The sequence below is a fragment of the Aulostomus chinensis genome, chromosome 22 (genome assembly GCF_037954235.1).
Source record: "Aulostomus chinensis isolate RoL2024-O1b breed Wild chromosome 22, RoL_Achi_v1.0, whole genome shotgun sequence".
Taxonomy (NCBI): domain Eukaryota; kingdom Metazoa; phylum Chordata; class Actinopteri; order Syngnathiformes; family Aulostomidae; genus Aulostomus; species Aulostomus chinensis.
The window spans coordinates 8,598,902-8,622,500 of record NC_141341.1 but is presented as its reverse complement, the minus strand read 5'-3'; the positions used below and the strand labels follow the sequence as shown (position 1 = coordinate 8,622,500).

Genomic DNA, 23,599 nt, shown 5'->3' with positions numbered 1-23,599 from the left:
TTATGTCACATTTCATATGACAAGCGCAAAGTCAATGTTCATGAAACTAATACAAAGAAAATGTCACACAAAACATATACAACGATGAAATATTACACACACAAAAAAACATTGAAAGATGTAGCACAAAAACAAACTCGGAATGCTCGGGAACATCTTAATTTATTGTAAAGACAAATAAGCAATCACATGAGAATTTGTTTTTAAGTTTAATTTTATTCCACTCAACTCCAGTTCACTGAAACTTCTGCCAGAGAAATGATCATGAATACTTTCTTCTGGTCACTTGACGTAACAAAAGTAGATTATCTCAGTTTATCCGTATGTATGTCACTTCGAAGGCTGCATTTTTAACACACACACACTTGCACTCCACAGTCTGGAATATACTGTATACAGCATTGAAACAGAGGTATAGAATAAACAACAATAAATAACAATAAATAAATAGATTAAAAGCCCTAAATCACGTCTGAATTTACAAGTAGGGGATTTATAATCTGTATAAAGTGGGACATCTTCTGTGTTTAGGCTCTCGATCAGGGAGAGGGGAACCCCCCCCCCCCCCCCAAAAAAAAGCCTTTAAGAGGGAACAAAAAGTCCTCAGGGAGAGCAGAGAGGAGGGAACCCTCTCTCAGGACAGACAAGCATGCAACAGATGATGCAAGTACAGAGCAGATCAACAGAGACACAGAATATTCAACAACCACAAGGAAAAAAAAATTGAGTGTAAATTATGAACCGACGTTAAAACACATTATGATTCACCTACAAATGAAGTTTTGAGCCACTAGGGGGAGCGTCACGCTGTAGTTTATAGCACACATATTGAAAATACTACCACTGTTTAAGAAAAATCAAATACCCAGACAGCGTAAGAAAAGAGTGGGAAATGGATGATATGCATTGCATTACAGTGTGTGTGTGTGTGTGTGTGTGTTTGTGTGTGTGTGTGTGTGTGTGTGTGTGTTGTCAGACATGGTGCTGGTGTAACACACAAGGAGAGCTTGACCAAGTGCTTTGGATTTCAGCCGCATTGAAAAACTCTTTGGTGTGTCGTTACATTTAATATTGGCCCGTACGTCCGCGTCGTATTTGTGCGGCTCAGCTCCCCTCCTGAATTGATGAGTATCTCTCCTCCATCCCTCTCCACTGTTTACTCCTCTCCAACCTGTAGTGCCTCCATTGTTTTCTCTTCGTGGAGAGATGAGAGAACAGAGATAAAATCATGAAAGTAAAACAAAAGAAGGAAAAAGGAAATCTGAGGTTTGGACTGTGGGAAGAGTGCATCTCCCCATCTCTGAATGTGTTTCTATCTTTAATGTGCTTCACCTCCCTCCATCGAAACCCCATTTCCTTGATCACTCTCATCACATCCCTCCCTCCCTCCCTCCCTCCCTTCATTCTCCTAGTAATGGCTAAGTGCTAATGATCACGTTGAAGGCCCCTGTATTTGCAGGCTGTACATGTCTTTAGTCAGACTACAAATGGCAAGTGTGTGAGGGGACTAAGTCAGCCCTCAGGCTCTATCTGGTTGATGATGCTCTGTGTGTGTGTGTGTGTGTGTGTGTGTGTGTGTGTGTGTGTGTGTGTGTGTGTGTGTGTGAGTGTGTGTTGTAGTGGATAATATCAAGCTGTTAGTAGAACATTCTAGTCACTAGCAGTGATTTGTTCACTCTTGTCCCCCTGTTTTCTTTCTCATTCTCCTCCCGGAGCATCTCTTTTTGTTTCTCTAACTGAAATTGTTCTCTGCTTGTCGAGAAGAAGAAGAAGAAATTGAGATTCCTTGTCCTTGACTGACCCACTTCAATTTTCACTGAAAATGAAAAAGTGTGCTTTGTAGTTCTTTTTCAACCACTGTTTCTATTACCAGGCTTCTTGTTATGGGTTTCATGAATTTAATAAGTTTTGCTGAGTTTTCCTTGTCTTTTTACCACCCTTGAATGATCCAGAGGGCCAGTGCTTCTGGTGCTTGTGATAAATGCAGCCCATAAATGTCTGTTAAAAAAAAAAAAAAAAAAAATATATATATATATATATATATATATATATTTATATAAATATATATAATATTCATGTGAATCAGAGGCTGTATTCATATCATCAAGGCACTGATTTAATAGTCATTTGTAATAGATTTTCAGTTTTGCTAGTCTGGTCAGTAGCTATTATGAAAAAGTGAGGGAAGTAAAAAAAATTGAAGAGAAAGTAACAGTTTATAGTTGAATAAGCTTCTTTAACAAGTGCGATCCAGTCTAGTTTGGTGTTGAATAATTCATCTGATCCAAAGGCTTATTGGTAATTACACTGTTTAATTCACAACATGCAGTATGTTATGTGAATTTTAGTCCTTAGTCGAACAGCTCCTGTAAAAGTGTGCACATGCTACGCGAGTTAGCCATGGCCTATTAGAGGATATAGGCCACCATAAAGCCTTAATATTAAAGACATAAACTGACTAATCATCTCCAGCGAGGCATGATGCCGCTTGATTTACAAACCAGCAGATGAGGTCAAAGATGGATAGCAGAGATACTGTAAGTATAAATAGTGGAGCTGTCTAAATTTAGCCTCGGCCTCAAGATCTGTCTTTGATTGAAGCGTGCGCGCGCACACACACGCACACACACACACACACACACACGCACACACTGCCTGTAGAGGTGACGGAGTAAAGCTTGATTCTAGGCCAAGTTTGATAGCTCTGAATGTTTGGCATGAGACTGTAGAAGTCCAATTAAGGCCTCAGATGAAGTGACAGCTCGTCTTTGAAGCCAGATTGGACACCTTTTTGTGTGTGTGTGTTCCGTGTTGCACTGTCAGTAGAAAGAGAGGCTGTATGGAAATCTCTCAATGTGTAGATGGTATTCCCTCTCTCCCTCTCTCTCTCTTTCTGTCTCTCTCCCTCCCTCTCTCTCTCTCTCTCTCTCTCTCTCTCTGATAACATGGTGGATTATCATACATTCTGCTGTCTGGGGCAAATGGAACAAAGACGAGACATTGATTATACACACAGACACACACACACACACACGCACTCCGTGGAGGATAGTTGATCTGTTTGGTTTTTCTCGACAGCTAGAGCATGGCCGTCAACACTTTGTGTGGGTGTGTATGTATGTTTGTGTGTGTGTGTTTTTTTTCTCTGAGTGCGTCTGTGTGTGGCCCCGCACTTTGAGAAAGAAAGCGGGATGAGTTGGAGACAGGGTTAGAGTAATTCAGATATTGATGTCTGAGGCTCCAACTCTACCCTGAGGGCCTGTCTAAGTAGAAAATGTCAAACAGGCTCCAGGCTGGTCACCACTTAGCATTGCTGGAGCCTCAGTGGTGACACAGAATGAGAACTGCAGTCAGCTTTACATTTAATATATGAAGACACAGATATACGCACACACACACCCACACACGGATGCATGAACAGCAAGGATGTTTCTTCTTCCCAACAACTACTTTCAGAAGCTCTCTCCTCATAGACAACCTCATCACCGGAGGATTTAACAAAGTTGCCCTCCTTTGACTGATGTTTTTGGCCACATGGGGGCAGTGTGATCAAAGCAAAGACCACAAAACCGTTGCATTGTTATCATCTATAATTGTAATGGCGGCCAGTAGTTTACCCAGCCAGCACTTAAATTGGTTAATGGGTTGTATTTATGTGGGATTTTTCTACCTTGCTGCCCCAAGTTTGATGATGTGATGATCTAACGATGTGCGTTCTTTCGTCGTGTCATCAAATAAATGACAAAACATAATTCTATAATGATGTGGAGGCAACGTGGAAACAGAATATGAATATAGTGTCATAAATATCGGCTCACAAATTTGTTTCCCAACCACCAGATCACCAGTGGAGGATGTGATCCATATCATCCCCGGGAGCTTGATACTGGCGTCTCTAATTGAAATGCACAAATCAAAATGGGAATGTCAACTAAGATGTCCAAAATTCCTGTATCTCCAGACCTTAAAAACCTTCTCTTACACAGACTTGACAATGATATGTGCGGAATAAATCGATCGACTTGTTCTTTCCCCCAAATTGAATCAAAATCCAACAAAGTAGTTTTTGAGATATCCTTCTAAACAAAGGCCATTCAACATACGCCAGTGGAGGAGCTGAGAATGTTAACTGGCCTCCTCACATGGTCATTTTCCTCCACAGACTATTAGTAAAAGCACTCGTTTTAATTTTTTAACACTAACCCGTCTCGCTCCTGGATTCCTGGTCTGTACCCGCCACATGTTCCTGTGTCTTACAACTTCTGCGCGTGAGAATTCAGACCAACGAACACACCTGAGGTAAACTTTGATTTAAATCAAGTGTACAAAGAAGCAGTTTTAAATGAACAGCTCGTCACGCGGGAGCACCGTGAACTTCTGGCGCAGGCACATTTACACCGAGTGTGTACGTACAAGGAGGAACATTTCCAGTCCTGTCTGTCTCTTATCTTTCAGTAATAAGAGCAGTAGTGTCACCGGCTCTGAGTCCCTTCCCATAAATAATAATATAACCTTGCGCTGCACACACACATCGCCACCTTGCTATGCATCCCCACGCACACACACACAAACAAGAAACCCGTGGTTGATAATACAGCAGCAACACCTACTCAACAAACTGACTTCTCCATCATTGACACTGCCCGGGGACAATGTCAACGCACAGTCAACAGCACTCCACAATATTCTGAGGGTTGCCCCCCTCCCCCCCTTTTTTTTTTTTTTTTGTTTTGCCTTGCATTACGCAAACGCTTCAGTGCTGTCAGTTCTGCGGTAATGATGGTTAAAGGTCACAGTATTTCATTAATTTCAGGCTCCCTTTATCACCGGCAGTCGTGCTCTCGGTGTGAATTGCTTCCACTAAGAGTCTGAATACGGCTGTGGAAAAAAAATTGGGCGGCTGGATGGAGAGTGAGCCATCAGGAGGACAGACGGCGTAGAGAGACAGAGATCGCAGTAGAGATGGAAGTCTAATCCTCCCCCCCGCTAGATTCTCTCTTCTTTTTCAATTCAACATGTAATCCTTGCGTGACCCTTCTGAGGAAATATTGAATTTATGGATGTCTTTTAACACCAGAAATGTGTTTTATACTTCGCACATTTAAGCAAAAAGTCTGTCAGTATGCCGTGGGAGTATTATTCACTTGTTTTGCTCGCGCCCCAATATGGCCTGTGCATGTTGATGAGTTGACCTTAATGAGCTGGCTCGCCTCATCATTTGTCCTTTTGGCTTCAATTTGATGGAGCACTTAGAAGTTGGTGAACAGCTTACTGGGCTGTAGGCTGCAGTGTGACTGTTCTCGGTGTATTTCTGTTATTTTTACTTTATTTATTTTTCTTTGTCAGTTAGATACCAAATTTGCTGCTCTCTTTTTGATGCTTTTAAATACTTATCGGAAAAATACCTGCTGTTCATCTCTCAGTTGGAGTTTGACGGGATGATTCCTAAACAGATCAGTTAAAGAATTTGTTGCTTACCGAATGATTCTGAGCCTGTGTCATCCTTTGTGTGCGTGTGTGTGTGTGTGTGTGTGTGTGTGTGTGTGTGTGTGCATGCGCGCGCGCGGGTGAATTTGTGCTACAGCACCTGTGTGCATGACTGAAATCAGAATCAATTGCACTGTCTGACAATGTGTGTACCTTTTCCTGTGTGTGTGTGTGTGTGTGTGTGTGTGTATACACCCTACGTGTGTTTTCCTGTATCTTCCCCAGTTTAGTGTTCACCTTGACCTCTTTGCCCACTCGCTGTTGCTCATTTCCCACTACTGTGACCTCTGACACCAGCACACACACACACACACACACGCACACACACGCACACACACATGCATGCACGCACGCACGCAGCAGGAAGAAAATACAGTTTGAGGCAGAGAGACTGAAAATGTTCCACTTCGCTGAAAAAGTGCACCTTGTCTCTCTCTCTCTTTCTCTCTTTCTCTCGCTCTCTCTCTCTGTCCATAAATGCTGTGTTTCCTCCTCTTGTCAATACGTGCATTGACATCACACAGAAACAGATAGACGGGTTACCAGGTGGGTGAAAACAGGTGGGTGACAGGGAGATGGATTAAAGGGCAGATGTGAAAGTTCGCACATGCACTTATTCTGTGTCACCAAGACAGAGACAGAACTGCACATCAAATCAAGTGAACAGAGCAGACGGCGTTCCAGTGCTGGGCTCCAAATCTGTAGGTTTGCTACCAGTTTTTAAGGCTGACGATATCGTGGTTTTCTACCGTTGAGCTGCCAGAGTACATCGTGTCCATATCTCCACATATCAAAAACCTCCTCAAAGGCAAAACCTTCATGCTCCAGCCTAATCAAAGCTGCCTGCTATGGTTGAGCAGCAGGCCCTCGCACACATGCGTACATCGCAGCTTGTGGCAGATTGTAAAATTTAAGAGTACTGGGATTGGTGAAGAGGTGTAATACGTGCACGTTGGTTCCGCTAGATGGCGCTAGAGAACACTCACTTTGACGGCAGAGGGCGGTTTTCACATTCAGCTTCTCTGCGCTCATTCGTTCAAGTCAAATTTCAAGAGGTGGTCCCATATGAGCGGGGTTTTCTGACGTCACAACTACTTTGGAAGCTGATCCTGGCAGTCTTGTGTGGAGCAGTTCAGTGTGAAATAAATAATGATTTTGTTTTTTCATGTCGTGTAGAATTTTCCACGATGAAGAAAAGAGGGATTTGAATGTGGTAATGACAGCTGTTGCTCAGCCGGTCAGAAATACGGGAGCGTCTTTGTATACCTGAATACATGCGGAGGTGATCTTTAGGAAATGGCCTTCATGTCACTAGTTGTCATCATTATTCCCCTCCCTACTCACCACTCAGCTGCCTCCTCCTGCTCCTCCCCGTTGCTGTTTCTACTGTTTCCCATAGTGCTAATTGGGGAGATAATTTGGCAAGGCTGTGTGTGTGTGTGTGTGTGTGTGTGTGTGTGCGTGTGTGTGTGAGGTCGTTTAGAGGTGCAACATTAAAAAGCTCCATCCATTATGCAGGTTGGTTGGAACTACATTCCTCCCTCCCAACTCTCTTATTAGGGCCTGAGCCTGAACGTACTTCAGGCGAAGGCAGAGCAACACATTAGCAGCACTAAAAACACACACTAAACAGTGTCCCAGCCCCCCCCAGCACCCATGAGGCATCTCGGCCAGACGGCCCGGAGCCGGTTTTCACATACACACCCATTAAAAACCTGGTACTGGACTGTTCTTGCTGTCACTGAGCGCGCAATATGCACATTATGCGTATAACGGGCCTAATCTAATTTCACCCCCTGAACATGCATGAAATTCGCTGAAATTCGGCACACTTGTCCTGTCTGCTGACACATTCACTAATCAAAAAACAAAAAAGTCAATAGCGCCACCTAGGGAGGCACACAACTAAAAGATAATTTGGGACAAATTTGGAGCGCTATAACTCCTCCCACGAATGTCCCACAAACATGGGACCAATACTGTTGGACTCGTCTCATCAAGACGCAAAATCCATACACTCTGACCCCTCACCTATCTACAACAGAATGTCCACAAATTTGGACAAAACTGTCAAAATGTGTGTGTGTGTGTGTGTGTGTGTGTGTGTGTGTACTAGTGCACATCAGTACCTTGTTTAAATCATAACAGTATCAACCAATTAGCTCCACAGATGCTAGGCACAGTACAAAATGATGGAAGTGATGAAAGAGCTTGTTGACATGTGGCTGTTAACAGAGAGTAATCGTCATTGTCGTTTATTACAGGGCATTTTTACTGCCTGTCAGGTCTGCTCACTAAATGTTGAGATGTGTATTGATTTAATGTTTATAACGTGTCTTAGTCCCACCTTTCAGCACAGGCATGTTGGCGAAATTGCCATTGTTGGTTCATACCAATTACTACCGACACAGCTAAAATCACAACTTTCTCCCCCCAAAGCCATGTTTCCCCAAACTCTGCACACTGAAACAATTTACTAGAGGACAGAGGGATCTTTATGCTAATGATGCTGATACAATCAATGAAAACATCTGTAGGCACAGCAGAGAAACTGACAGCTAATCAGTAACACCACTGATGAAATGTTTGTGCAGTTTGAAAATGACATTTGTATAATTAGAATCGTAGAGTTGAGGTCCTGAATCCATTTTAAATAGTTATTCTGGATGTGCGTACTCACATAAACCTCACAGACTTGAGCCGGCAGTGATGCGAGGGGAGGAGTGTTAACATTCAGGTTGTCAGACTATTTGTTTGCCCTGCAAATGTTTTATATGTGAATGGTTTTGGTTCTACTCGCACCGTTTACTGTGTAGGAATGAGAGTGCTTTCGCCTCTAGTAGCCACTGGTACCTGGATGGCTCATGTGGGTCTGTGCTGTGTGGGAATCATCTCACTGAGCCTTTCTCAGATAAACAATAAAAGAACATCTAAGACAGTTAATTAGATATTTAATACCAGTGGATAAAGCTACAGGTATTAAGGATGCACATTATAATAACTTTCTGTGTGTGTGTGTGTGTGTGTGTGTGTGTGTGTGTGTGTGTGTGTTTGTGTGTGTGTGTGTTTGTGTGTGTGTGTCTTTGGGCAATGGGGTGAGCTAAGGTTTCATTGCCCTGGTTTTCACACCAGATTTTGCATTTTTGCGTGTGTGTGTGTGTTTTGGGGGAGGGGGTATTGTCATGTAGCAGCAGAGTTGTGTGTGTGTGTGTGTGTGTGTGTGTGTGTGTGTGTGTGTGTATGTGAGAGAGAGAACCTCCCAGGCCTCTCCAGTAGGATATGCACTCTTCCTCCTCCTTCCCCCACTTAGAGGCAAATACACACACATTCAACACATTCATATACGTCCCACTCACACACCCATACAGTGCTTTAATGGTCGTTCCTCTTCAGACTCAAGTATTCGCAGGAAGGAACTATAATTTTAGATGAGGAAAAATAAATTCCTTCATCTAAAGAAATGCCTGTATGTCTTTTATTCCATAAAGAAACATAGACTGGTTAAAAAAACAAAGTACACCATTGAAGCAAACATGGTATGTAGACTGCAGATCCACTTTTTCACTCAAACAGTTGTTGTCAAGTTTATCATAAGCACCCTCAGATCTTGGTGTAAGCGTAGAGTCAAAAGCTCAGTATTCTCCTGCCGTTGAAAGGTAGTGCAGCCCGACCATGTGACATAGTTTGCTGTCATACACAGAGAACACGCAAAAGCTCACAACCATATTAAATGGATTGGGAACATTCACTTTAGACCATGATAGATCACTTCAACAGGTCCCTGAAGGTTACAGACCAGATCACTGGTTCTCGGGTCCCCTGAAAACAAGGGCAGCTTGGAGATGAGTTGACTTATTTTTCTTATTTTTTCAGGATGTCAAAACACAAAAAAGTAGGAAAACACAAAATGAATACAGATTTTCAGCTCGCTTGTGTTTTGTTTTTTTGTTTTTTGTTGTGATTATGCGCATGATTTTCTTTCCTCTCAGTCGATCAAATGCTCTGTTACGGTACAAAGATACCCCACATTATTATTTTCACTGCAGAAAGAGTAAAATGCACACGCTTATCTTGTACTATCCGATCAATATGATAAGTTGTAGCTTTATAGAAATTGTTGCGAGATAAACATAATCACACTATCAGTCTCTCAGGTGCACACACGGGCGAAGATACACATAGGAATACACACACGTAACTGTGGTCACCAGGTCCATGGCTTCAAGGTCTGCGTGCATCGAGGCAGTTTATCAAAATTAGATCATCGTGGAACAATTTTATTTTTCCCTCTATTTTCTAATATGATCTTTTCTCTCTCTCTCTTATCTGTCTCCCACAGTTGACTGGTTATCAGGCTTTACCCAGAACGCATAACCGTGAAACGGAGATTGTTTAAAATTAGGAACGATCAAAATTAGATGAATGGAAATCTGATTGTGCGTAAGTGCAGCGCAGACCTGGGTCAGAGCACCAACAGTAGTGACTACTGTGTGAACCGAAGGAAGGAAGGAAGGATGAAAAGATCCCGACAGAAAGGAGGAGAGTGATAGCATGGGAGAAAGGAATGAAAAGATGATGAAGGAAGTGGGCCACAGTGTTTGTTACTGGTTGTGTTTGAGAGAGAGTGATAGATCTCACCCTCCTTTTGTGCCGTGTGTGTGTGTGTGTGTGCGTGCGTTTGTGTGTCTCATGGTGATGTCATCTTGTTCCGGTGTTTTTTTTCTGCTCTTTAGAGATTCAGCTATCACTCTTTGCTCTTAGTCTGCTTCCTCTTCTCACACACACACACACACACACACACACACACACACACACACACACACACACACACGCATGCATAGGTAGACAGGAACACAAAATGACAAAGCTGTTGTGAACGCTGACACCATCCATTTCACTCTAACGGTGTGCGTGTGTGTTTGTGTTGTAATGTCTTATTAACAAAGCATCTGGGCTGTCGTGTCTTCATATTCAGACCCTCTACTGTGCACAGACTCATACTTTATGCTGCAGTGTGAGTTGTGTACATTCACTGTACTGCACACAAACACCGTAACACACTTAGCAAGTTTCAACTTTACTTCGTCCCGGCAGGAAATTGGTTTTGCAGAAGCTACTTCAAGCAGCTTAAATAAAACTGACATTCAGGTGCTGATCCCTGAGTTTCAAGCCAACAGCATTAAACAAATGACCATCGTCATCATTATTTCTCCTCTGCCATCAACACCAATCACTGGCATCAGCTTCTTCCCTGCGTGTACCATCTCATCCTCAGGCAGCAGGGATGAAGAGGTTGTTAAGCTGATTTCTTGGCTCAGGTGAAGCTCAGTCTCTTGTTTGCTCCGTCTAACCTGTTTATTTTAGAACTTGAGAATATTAAGAGAGCTGTAGTTGTTTGTTCACAGAGCTCAAAATTAACACCAGACAAGTGTGATTTTTCCATTTGGCGTGTAATCAGCCAACTGGTGGGGGGAAAAAAATGTTTGTACCAAAATAGCAATGTAATATAATATCTGGCATGATGAAATCTAAACAAAACTGTAAGAGCCTTCAAGACGGTGTGAGCGTCTCCAGGCTTCAAGTTAGAACCCCACACCCTCTGTGATACCGTTCGGTTCAGGAGCAGACACACCTGCACCGCAACTCACCCCCCCCCCCCCCCCCCCCCCCGTGGGACACAGTTGTTCAATAACAAGCCTTTGTGAAGCAGTTGTGATACCAGTAAATGATGTTGCATTCAGGTGCACATCCAGCTCTAAAATGCTAGTGATGAAAAATCATGTGAGATGTCACAAGATGCGTTTCATTGCAGTGTGTAAACACAGACATCTACTCAGGACACAGAACATTGTTTTTATTTTTTTAATAATCGCACAGCAAAGCAGAATCCCAGTTTGAGAACTTGGACTAGATGAAATCAGTTTTTAGCAGCTGCAGCACTACTGCAGTTCAAGCTGTGTTGCTCTGTTCTGGACTCATAATTACAGATACAAAACACGTTTTTCTTTGCTTACAATCTTCTTTGAACATTGCTTTTATCCACCACCACTTTGTGTTATGTATGATACATCACACAATTTATATATATATATATATATATATATATATATATATATATATATATATATATATATATATATATATATATATATATATATATATAGGCCTGGGAGGTTGACACACACACACATCAAACATTCCTGCATTATAGCTGTGTTTGTGTGGTGGTGTCAGCTGTACAGATACTATCTCTTTGTACGATTGAGCATACATTTACTCCATCTGCTCTGCCTCTGGACAGCTCATTTCTGATGTAGCGGGGCCTTCTAATAAAAAAAAAAAAGTTGGCAGTTTGTGTCCACACGTAGCTCATTTAAGAACCTTCCAGCTCCTTCTGCTGCCTCGCTTCCACTTACTATGTATAGCTAATGTCAGCCTCACTTCTAATGGCCCTCGACCACTAACAGTCTCATATCATCACTGAGCTTTATTGTACTGAAATTAGATTTTCCCTCAGTTCTGTCACTGCGGCCTCTTAAAGAGAGGGGAATACTGCATTTGCTGCACTGCTGCTGCCGGAGTGGACTGTTGGAGCAGAGCTGCAGGCTGAGCGTGGAGGAGAGCTCGGAGCAATCGCACATTCCTCTTTTAATCTTTACTGATTGGTTTGAGCGTGCTGTTGCAGTGTTAATACCGCTTGAATCCATTTGATGTTTCGTTACAACGTTGATAAGCTGCTACAAAAATGTTACAGTCCATACTGGTGTTGAGTCTCAGTGAGAATTTAGTGGGATATACATGAGTAATAACAGAGGGATTTGTTGTTTTTATTTTATGATTGGATGTGCTGGATTTTAAATAAATTGTCCACAAGTAAAAACTACAACAAATATGGTATATTCATCACTAAATACTAATTGTTTTTCTTGGCTTATCAGCTATCCACATGGATTTAGCAAGAAAAATGAAAACATTATTTCTCCCTCTGTTTGTGATCTCTGTGTTTGTCTGTCTTAATGAAAGTTATAGCCACAGAAGAACCCATTAAATTGTGGTTTTGCTCCGGACATTTTTTATTACTTTCACAGGAAATATTGCGCGTGCTTCTGTGGAGATCTGCACTGTCAGGTCTCCCCTAGATTTTTGTTGTTTGTTTTTTTGGGGGGGGGGCGGAAATCTGCATGACTTGAGAAGGTGTAAACCCTGTTGCATTGCATCTAAGCGGCTAATAAATGCAGATTCAAACCAAGCATAGCCTATCATGTTAAACTACACTCCATAATTATCATGCGTTTTTACATTTCAGTTGATTCCTGAAGGGACAATTAGCTGTTTTGTTGCAGCCCTCCACAGAGCGAACAGAGGCCAGGCTTTTTCTTTTTCCTTTTTTTTTCTCTCTGGTTTTTTTGAAGTTTTGCTTCTGTACTCGTTTCTCCATGCTTCACTAATAATGTCATCTGAGTAGATAATCAGCAGGGAATGCATCCTCCATTGCAGTTTGCAGTTGGACTGTGTCAATTTTTCCAACTGAAAAGCTGAGCTGTTTTCTCCCAAAAACGGAGCCAAGAGGTGAAGTTCTTTTTTCTCCCCCCCCCAAAATCAGTGAACATTTGAAGTGATTCTCCCCATATTCCTACCGACTCTCTGAATCTTTAACCGGCCTCTGTAACTGGCTCTGAACCTTCTGACACTCTGGTGAAGCTGCTATACGTTTGTTATTCTGTGCGTGTTGTGTTCTGTTTCTGTTTGTTGGATAAGAATAAACTGGCAGGAAAGAAAGAAGAAGAAAAAAAAGTTCTCGGAGTCAGGTCAACTTAAATTCATTCAACTCAAACCTAATTATTCTATTAGGAGAAGCAACTTAAATACACACAGTAGTCTGCCAGTAAACCACACAGATGCAGCCATATGCGTACAGACCCACACAAACTGTTATGGTTGGTAGCACCTATAGGAGGGGGGTGCGGGGGTGATCTTCCTGAGATTGATCCCAGATGCCTTTCAGATTCTATGTATGCAAGCGTGAGTGTGTGTGGTGTTGGGATTACTGTGGAGAATCTTTATCTGATACTATCTCTGTATCCTACACAGGTCTATTATGTCCTCTGTGTGTCTGTGTGTGCGTGTGTGTATATGTGTGTGTCTGTGTGTGTGTGTGTGGATGTGGGCATGCGTGCAGTACAGAGAGAGAGGAACTGATCCAGTGTGTAGGATATTGAACTTGGCAGTATGGAATTTAGTTAATTCTTCCAGCTAGTCTTCTAGCTTGATTAAATAATCGCTGATTTAATGCAAGTCAGTGTGCGTATCAATGAAAGTGTGTGTGTGTGTGTGTGTGTGTGCATGCATGTGTGTATCGCTGCCGGTGTATGTTGAAAGTAAGGCTGACTTATTCTGAAAGTGCATTAAGTGTAATTTCATTGAGAAAGACCCTGTTTAGAAAGCTTTTTTAATGTGTATTTATTTTAAAACCACAGGGCGCCTCGATCTGTGTCTCTGCTCTTTCTCTATGTCTCTCTCTCTCTCTTTGAAACGGACAGCAACAGAAGCATCAGCGCCTTCTTATTAATTATGTGTATGAATGTGTGTAGGATACAAGGAGCAGTGAGTTGTGTTGCAAAATTATGTTTGCACCATGAAAAATGTTGAAGCTACTTCGAGAATGACAGCTTTTTTTTTTTTAAAGTTCAAAGAAATTACAGCGTTTTCAACACGCCCCGGTATAGCCTATTCGCCTGAATGTTTTGAAAAAAAATGCCGTGTAGCATCTACAGAATACGACGGCCCGTGTGTAATCACCAGTCTGCCTCTCTAAATAATATCAACCGAGCCACGAGAGTTTAAGATGCCACAGCAAATTGGCAGCAGATGGTAGCCATAACATAATAGTAAAGTAAACCTGAACTCTGTGTTGCTGCAGAACCTCAAAGAGCGGATACTATCTGTTCAAGCTCTTCCAGACACATCTAAGAGAGCGTGTAGAGTAAACAGTTTGTGTAACATCTGTAAATGTACAGGATGGCATCAGAGGAGGCGGTGTGCGTATGTGTGGTTCCGCTATATGTTTTAAAGCTGAGTAAAATTCAAGTCGCTAAAGAAGGAATACAACGTATTCGTTGTTTTATGTGTAGAGAGCAATAAATGTAGAAGTAGAACATCATTTTTTCTGTTGTGCAGCTTCTTCTCTGCATTCAAGGAATATAATCACCATATTTGAACACACTCTTAATGGACGCGACGCAAAACAACCAGACCGACAAAGTGATTTCCTGACACCTACGTTACTTAAAGCACGTCGCCTGGTTCACACACTGATGGTTGGATGCCGCTACGCCAGTCGTCAGGAGAAATCTAACCAGTTGTTAAAGTTATAAATCCAATAAATGGTGTGTTATTCACAGCCCAGAATGTACTCCTGCCCATGGCCATTATGAGACACCAGCCCACGGGCGGCATCAATATACATATGTATCTTGCATATTTTTTTGTGCTGCTTGTCCTCCTCCCTCTGAAAATGTGCGGGGTTGGAGCTGCGCTCTCATCACTGTTCTGAGTTCTATCGTCCAACTGCATTTAATCGCAATCCATCCGCGTGTTTTTTAGTTGCCCTGCTGAAAGACTTACGAACCTTTCTTCATTAGTTGTTGGATAAATTTCTTCAGATTCCTCCAGATGTCTATCTAAGTGTGTTTGTGTGTGTGTCTTAGGGGGTGTGTTAGAGGTTTGAATTAAACGGCATCATAAGCCGCAGATAAATAGCTATCATTAAGGCCCTGAGTGCTAATTACCAGCAGCCCTCCTCTTCAGGCTGAGGTGAATGTGAGAGGCCAGGTATCAGTAATCAATCAGAAAAAGAAGTGCATCCTTATACACACATTATGCAGAATACACTAACACTCCAGCTACAGTCAGTGCCATACGCACACACACACACTCGCCGAGACAGAGATGTACTCAAATCTCTGTATGTAATGGATAAAGTGTGTGTGTGTGTGTGTGTGTGTGTGTGTGCGTGCATGCATGCGTGTGTGTTTCCACAAATGTTAAGCCAACCAGCTGATGATTGAAAAGGAAGTAAGAGATCGTGAGCCAAATTTTGTGTTACGCATGTGTGTGGTGATGAGACTATTTCTGAACTTTCCTGTGTAATTGACACTTGAACCTCACACACGTACAGAGTAGATTTTCCTATCTTTGTTGGGACCCATCATTAACATTCATTCATTCGTTCATTCACATTAATTCCCCAACTGAATGGCTAACCCAAACTTAAATTCTAACCCCAGAAAAACCAAGTCGCAACCCGCAAATAGCCATTTAAAGACATGGATGTAATTAATCGAGACCACACAGACACACACACACGCACTGTGCTATCCTTGAAGCGTAGTTTAGGAGCAGCCAAGATACCCCAACATGCACACACACTTCTTGGATTACAGCCTCTATTTCAAATCTGGCTTGGCTTCATTAGGCAGTGGAAGCAAATATCTTCAGGTGTGTGTTTGTGTGTGTGCGCGCGTGTGTGCGTGTTTGTGTGTGTGTGTGCATGCGCGCGTGTGTGTGTATGTCTAGTCCTGCTAGCCAAACAGTGCGTCTGTCATCAGAATTCAGTTTCTCTCAGAGCGCCCAAATCACTCACATATGGCCTCACAGCTGCCCCTCATTGCAGGACACACACACACACACACACACATACACACACACACTCACAGGAAGTGTACATCAATCAATCACCTGGCTCTGTCTCTCTACATGTGGTGACCGTATGGTGTGTGCTACAAATACTCACAAGGCATGCGTGCACACACACACACACACACACACACACACACACACACACACACACACACAAATGCTGGCTCAGCGTGCCACCAAGAGGATTTGGTCATGTAAGTGTTCTGCTGTCTGATGTCAGATGGACAAAACCACACGTACCACAAAGACTCTAATATTAGCTCCAGTGTTTATTACATACAACATGTTAGAAGCAGGATGTTTTATCACCCACATATTGACACGGAGAGATGGATTTTCCAGTATAAATAAACACGTCTTTGCAGATTCCTCCCGCTAAACATTTGAACAATCTAAATCTTGGACATTCTCGTGGATCTGGTGACAGTATGAAGAATGTCAAAGTAAATGCCTGTTAACGAGCCAGAGCCATAGCAGGGAAGCTAAATGGGGTTGTTAGAGCTTGTCACAATGACAATAGAACCCTGGCCAGTACCAATATTTAATCAGATCCTGATCAGTAGTATTTTGGATGGTCGTAAAATATATAGTTAATGGATTTGTTCTCTATGAAAGGGTTTAAACAGTAGTAGCACTGGCTCTTCCCTGCAGAGGGAAATGTATCTGCTCTGTCCTGCTCATGCCAGACATGTGCTTGTCTGTCTGCAGCGTTCGCTCCACCAGTGATGTACAATATCGGCTAACTGCGATCACATCGTGGATTTCTCAGAATGCCACGACCAGTGAAACGCGATTTTGCCGTCTGAATGAGTTTTTAAAAAGCAGATAGTAATCCGATTTGTCACAAAATAGCTGCCAGTGTTTGAAATGTCAGGCAAAAAAATGACAGTTTCAACTGTATCTGCGTAGCTAATCAAAATGTAGCCTAAGTTTCAAATTTCTCAAAGGTGCAAATTTAAGACTAATCGAGTGTCAAAATATCATTTTAAGATAAATACTGCGGTGCAGTCGAGATGTCCTTGCTTAAAAAAGACAAAAAAACTAACGTTTCGTACGTATCCCCAAACTAAATCACACCGGGGTTTTCAAAAATTGCAATTTGCATTCCCTCTTATGTTGCAAATCATGTTGCAGAAGCCCAACACAGACCTCTCCAAACATCCCAAAACATGCATCATGTACGTTGAGTTTTCATTCAGTTTGATCTCCTATTTCGGATTGAAATGGACAAAAACTTTGATGAAATCTGCAACAGATGCGCCAATAATGAACATAATCTAGGTTTTGACAAAATGTTAACAAGAGCTCAAGTTTAATTTGTTGGCTACAGCTGTTTTTCTGAGTTATTTCCTCCGAGTTAATTAAATACCATCGTCATCATCATCATCATCATCATCATCATCATCAACAGGATCAAAATGAGTCTCTCCAAAGCAAGAGAGTCGTGCACAATCTCACGTGTAACACAACAACACCAGCTGTGATCATTTCGTGTGATCAGAAAATAACCCTGACATGAGGGATGATCGGATTTTACTGTAAAAGTGCTGTATTTTAAAGTTTTTTTTTTCCATTTATTTCAGTGCTTATTTGGTATTTACTGGATACGATATTGACTGGTGGTGGCATTGTTGGACTCTGATGTGTCCCCTGTTTATAGAATTACACCCCCCCCCCACCAAAAAAAACCATGTATTCGGCATCAATCTTTTGATAAGAACATCACGTCGATGTGGATGTTTCAGTATCGATCCACACACCAGTAGCTCCCAGAAAAATGTTAAGTGGATAATTCTACTGTGATTTTACAGTATATGAGATTGGGGGGGAAAAGTAAACGGAGCAGTGCCGCGGGCCCACTGGGCTCCTCTGCTCTCCTCTGCTCTCCTCCGCTTGCAGCATGAAACAGATGCTGGGTGGAAGTGCTGCTAGTGGCTCCATCTGTGGCTCCGAGAGTACAGAAAGCCTGATTGAAGTGTGGCACCTTTTTTTTTTTTTTGTTATTCTTTTTCTTTTTTGTGAAAAGTTGAAATGTTTTTCAACTTCGAGCAGTGGGCGCCTTGAGCACTTAAAAAAAAAAAAAAAAAAAAGACTAAACTCTCAGCTCTGTTGAGAAATAACAAGAAGACAGGACTGAAAGGAGAAAGTCCCAGTGGACACAGTCCATGATGGAGGGAGACGGAGATTAGAAAACAAGACAATGAGGAAAGATGGCAGACACAAAGGAGGATGTTTTTGTGTGAGTGATGCAGTTTCTACATGCTAACACAACCCTTGCACGATTATCAATGAGGTGTGTGTGTGGACATCAGGGAAAACTGGCTCAGGTCACGAAAGGAAAACTTACCTCTGTAGATCTCTGAACTACTAAAAAAAAAACAATTAATACATGATGGAGTGGAAAGACGGATGGTTTTACAATAAAGAGCTTGGTGAAATGTGAGGGAGTGAATGTGTTGGATGGACAGGTAGCTGGAGAGAGAGAGAGAGAGAGAAACAGAAGGAGTCATAGAGGAGAAAGATGAGGTAGGCTGTCCTCTCAGGGTCATAAAGGTGGTGAATGGGGCCAGAGACTTAATGGGATGGAGAAACGTTGTGATTGGCTCATTACTGTGATGGAGCACGTTGCCACGACAATTGGCCTTTTCACCCTCCCACCCCCCCCCACCCCCAACCCCATCCTTCTGTGCACACACTACTTTTCTATGCACCACTACTCCATGAACTGCAGAGGTGTGTGTGTGCGTGTGCGTGCATGCATGTGTGTGCGTGCGTGTGTGTGCGTGCATGTGTGTGTGGTAAAAGTTAAACAGCTGCCCTTAAACTACTTAAAGCATTGTAGACAAACACAAAAATACTGGATGTTTGTTAAAACTCTCACAGCTCGCACATTTAAAACACAGGCCCCATGGTCATGTTTTTCTGATCTATATGGAAATAATGACCTTCGGAGGTAGAGCACATCATCATCACCATTTGTTTTTTTATTTGCGTGGAAATTGTATTTACTGCAAGACAGAACATGGAGGGAGAGCAACATGAACATATAATTCAGTTAATCACATACTAAACACACAACACCCTGGGGCTGCTGTTCCAGAATTCACCTGTTGTACCTAAACATCAAAACAAGCCACAAAAGTCACAAACAAGAAGACAAAATGAAGTCTTCTCCATATGACGTGCGTGATATTGACTTTGTCGTACAGATATGGAATGTACTAGATAACCTTTCGTAAGGAAGAATTGATAATAAATCAAAATATCACAGGAGGCTGTAGGTGGCTATGTATTAAACCAAACATGTAGGATTAAAAGCGTGCAGCATACATCTGCATCTTATGAAGTTGATGCTCATAATAGCTGGTGAATGCTTTGTTAACAGTTAGTTAACAGTCAACTTACATTTCCTGTTTATCGTCCACTAGAGGTCACATTAATTTGTCGGGTCATGGTGAATAATAACATAGTCCCGCTTTAAAATAAGGGTCACAAAGAGCATAAATAATGAGTTAATTATGTTTAAGTAATGCTTATTACTCACTCGTAAATGTAACTAGCCATTAACTAACTCTTGACAATACTAATCTTTCTTTATTGTAATTTGCTATCCAACTTGAGATTTTGCTGTTTGTTTATTTTCGGGGATTTTTTTTGGACCAGAACAAATATCCTACTCCAAAATTCCATAGTTTTGGATCATTTACTGCTCTACTTCCAAGAACAATCTCTGTTTAAATGGAAGACGGAAATGTTTTAATCAGTGGACATACTCACATTCAATAAAAACAAGTTGTTATTGGCACTTTTGACATTCCACAGAACAGGAATATTCATATTCACTGCCTCCTTTGTTTTCTCCTTCATCCCTTGAATCTTTTTCTTCTATTTTTGCTAATCCACTGTGTATTTCTATATCCATTGTCTAATCGTGTCTGTTTTTTCCCTCTTTCTGTCTCTCTCCTCTACAGCGGCGCAGAGGTAGCGGTGTCTTCTGTGCCAACTGTCTAACCACCAAAACATCGTTGTGGAGGAAGAACGCTAATGGTGGCTACGTTTGTAATGCATGCGGTTTATACCAAAAGCTACATTCGGTAAGTGATACACACAATTATGCGGATGATGTCCTAATCGGCTGTGAGTTACACTGACTGACTTTAGAATTTTGAGAAACAGTAATACTGCGCAGTAATTTACAAACTCTGTGTATTTTTGATGTCCTTTACTCCCAAAAACAACTCAGAAAAGACAGAGTCTTGAATTTCAAATGCGCCAAAAGAAAAGTGAAAAAAAAAAAACACATTATGATTGAGCCGAAATTCATATGCGTATCATCATACAAAATTAAATCTCTTTTTCTTGGCTGGAATCCACTCAGTGTACACACATCATCTTATCGACTCAGCACTGTGCATCGGTTGATTAGAAGTAGTTTTGACCACAAGTTAAACATTCTTCCTTTCTGTCCCATTAGCACATGAGACGCATTAAATGGTGCACGGTGAAGTTAAATTCTTGCATATATTCTGTGAATCCCGCTGTGAAAACGTAATATTGTGGATAAAAAGTATATTTGATTTGGTGGTTGCTCAGAGTTACAGACCATTCAGCAGCAGCGGCGGCAGCAGCAGCAGCAGCAGTGAGCCAGTTCCATGGAGTGAGAAATATGATGGAATGAATCAAGTTTAGCATCTAAGCCTGAGGAAAGTCTATGGAAATCCCAAATTTAATTAGACTGCATGAATTACAGATGAGATAAAGACTCAGTCTGGGATTCGATTTGACTTCAGATTTGTTGATCTAACTCAACTCACATAGGTTCTTAAGGAGTTAAAGCTAATTTCACACATCAGTATACCAATCTGGCTCAAGGGTTCACACATTTTACCAGTGTGTGAAACTCCGGACACTGAACTTACGTGCTGGATACGTGTTTGATGATACATATACACGATAAAGTTCATAAATGGATCAGTATGGCAACCAAGAGCACATGAGATACAAATGCTGCTTCATAACAGCACATTATATGTGTTTGTTTGTTTATTTATTTGTTGGTCATTCAGTATTTACATAGAATATACAGCTGAAACAAGAACAGCAGGATGCAAATATGTATTCATATGTGTAAAAACATTGACAGTTAACTTTGAGACAAGAGGACATAGTGCAACAGTGCAGGGTGCAAAGATGATGCAGAGTGCAATGATGAGAATAAACAAGGAATTATTATGAATATGAATTATTAATACTTATATGCATGAGGTGTACAATGTGCAGTGGTGCAGAATGCAAAGCTATTGGAATAAATATGGGAAGAGTAACAATCGATGTGAAGTTATTAACAGTAAATATAAGTGTAGAGGGTGTTCTAGGTGTGGAGAGGTCATGCAGGATGTGTTGGGTCTGCACTGATGTTTATTTTATTATTTTTCTATTCGTATTAAAGAATATGAAAAATCTATGTAAAACGAAGAAAAGCAGGTGTAGGGGAAACGTTAACTTCCAGTGTCCTCCTTCTTGACATGTTTTCAGTCCTGCAAATAAGTGCTGGAATTACTAAAGGTAGCTTTCAAGAGCTCTTCGAGGATGACAATCCATGAGCAGTTTACACCTTCCTGCCCCTGCAGATGTCCCTGGGTGAACCCGTTCATCTCATCTGCTGCTACACTCACGTTCCAGCTGCCTGTACACTTGGCAATCATCACGACAACCATATTTTATATCCCATAATAAAAGTTTTATGTGCTCTACACACATTATTAGAGAGGATAGCAGCTAGTAAAACACTTGCGAATGCGAGTGGAAGGGAGAGTTATGAATAAAGAGGGAGAGAAAGGTAGACATTAAAGGAGCGAGCGAGAGGGAGAGAGAGAGAGAGAGAGAGAGACAAATAAGGCAGGAAGAGGAAGAAAATAGGAAAAGATTAAGATAAGGTGGTTGGAAAGTGTGTGTGTGTGTGTGTGTGAGAGAGAGAGAGACGTTGTGTTTTATTTGTTTGGAGTACAGGGATCAGATAAACATTCTTACTGATACTGGTACCCCAAACTTCATGGCTTCCCGTTATTCTCCTCCCACTCTTGGGGGCGGAGCCAGACAACTTGATTTATAATATAGTGTAGCTGAACCGAGTCACCTACTCCGTAGTTGCGTTTCTATTCCTGCACTTCACTTACACTGTGGAGGTTCTGAAACAGAGCACGCAGTTTAAGCTCATCAAAGTGAAACTACAGCTACATTTGCTGAAATAATCAAACTGTGTAAAGAGCACATCAGGTGACGGCAATGATTTGACTGTAAATCCGGCTTTAGCTTTAGCTCTTCATTTGAGCAACTAGAATGTTTCGAAATGTCGAGCCTTCTCTTTGTTCTCTGTCGTCATTATTCTGAAACCGTCTTCTAAGGCGCGTGGAGGATGGGTAGTTTTTACCGCTGCCACTCAAGAAAAGGAAAAATTGATTTGTGTTTTTTTTTAATTTACATAATTATGTAGAGTATGAAGCAGGCATACACAGCATCTTAAAGCCCACTTTTGTTGTACTACAGTTGCAGAAGAGTGAATGGAATTAACATGTAGCTGATAAATTCACTACATCCCATAGTAATCTGGGCTGCTGGAGCTGCTGCTGGAGGACTGTGGTCTTCAGTAATGAGAATTGAATTGTGGGCCATCAGAGGAACAGTTTCTCCAGTAGTACTTGTAGGATGTAGCAGTGTGCTTCTCCTTCCCTCCTCTTTTCTTCTCGAACGGCTCCAGGCTCCAGGCATAAGCTCGTATCCCTGGAAATCTTCCATCCAAAGGAGGAAAATGTAAAACAAAAAGGATTTCTTATCATACACACGACAGATTAAATACATGACACATCTGCTCCCCTTCACGCCCATCCTTTACTCTTTTCTTCTCAACTGGGTTTGTCATCTCTCGCTCTCTTCTTCTCCTGCACACTTCGTCTCCTCACATCTCATTCCCTCCTCTCTCGCTCCCCTCATCATCTCTCCTTCTCTTGTCCTTCCTCCTCCTCCTGCTCTGTTCCTTCTCTCCCTCGGTACCTGAACCCGTGGGCCCTCTAAACGTGTAACAACAGCTACTATTAGCAGTTGGAACACCGAGGACTTACTCAGTCACAAACAGCAGTTGAAGGAACGTTAGACTGTTGATGTCAAACTAACTGCTGCTCACATCTTTGTTGCTGGTGCAGCAGCTCTGATTTGACACGATAAAATTGCACTTTTCTTTTTATGTGGTAAGAATAGCCACTGTAGACTTACGCAGTCTTTGCCTCAGACAAACACAGACACACACATACTCATAGATGCTTTTATACACATACCACATGCTCAGTCACACGGCAATCCACATGGGTACTCAAAGAAACATGAATGCAGACACACACAAGAATAAATCATTCTTGAG

The 23,599-nt window shown here is 41.8% G+C and overlaps 1 protein-coding gene across 1 annotated transcript in view; it reads left to right on the top strand.

The window, feature by feature from the left end:
- Nucleotides 1-23,599, top strand: part of trps1 (trichorhinophalangeal syndrome I) — a 120,724-nt gene that overhangs the window by 88,460 nt on the left and 8,665 nt on the right. The window contains exon 10 of the mRNA XM_086193607.1: nt 20,157-20,279. Within this exon, the coding sequence (XP_086049733.1) occupies nt 20,157-20,279 (123 nt within the window). The remainder of the gene's footprint in view (nt 1-20,156; nt 20,280-23,599) is intronic.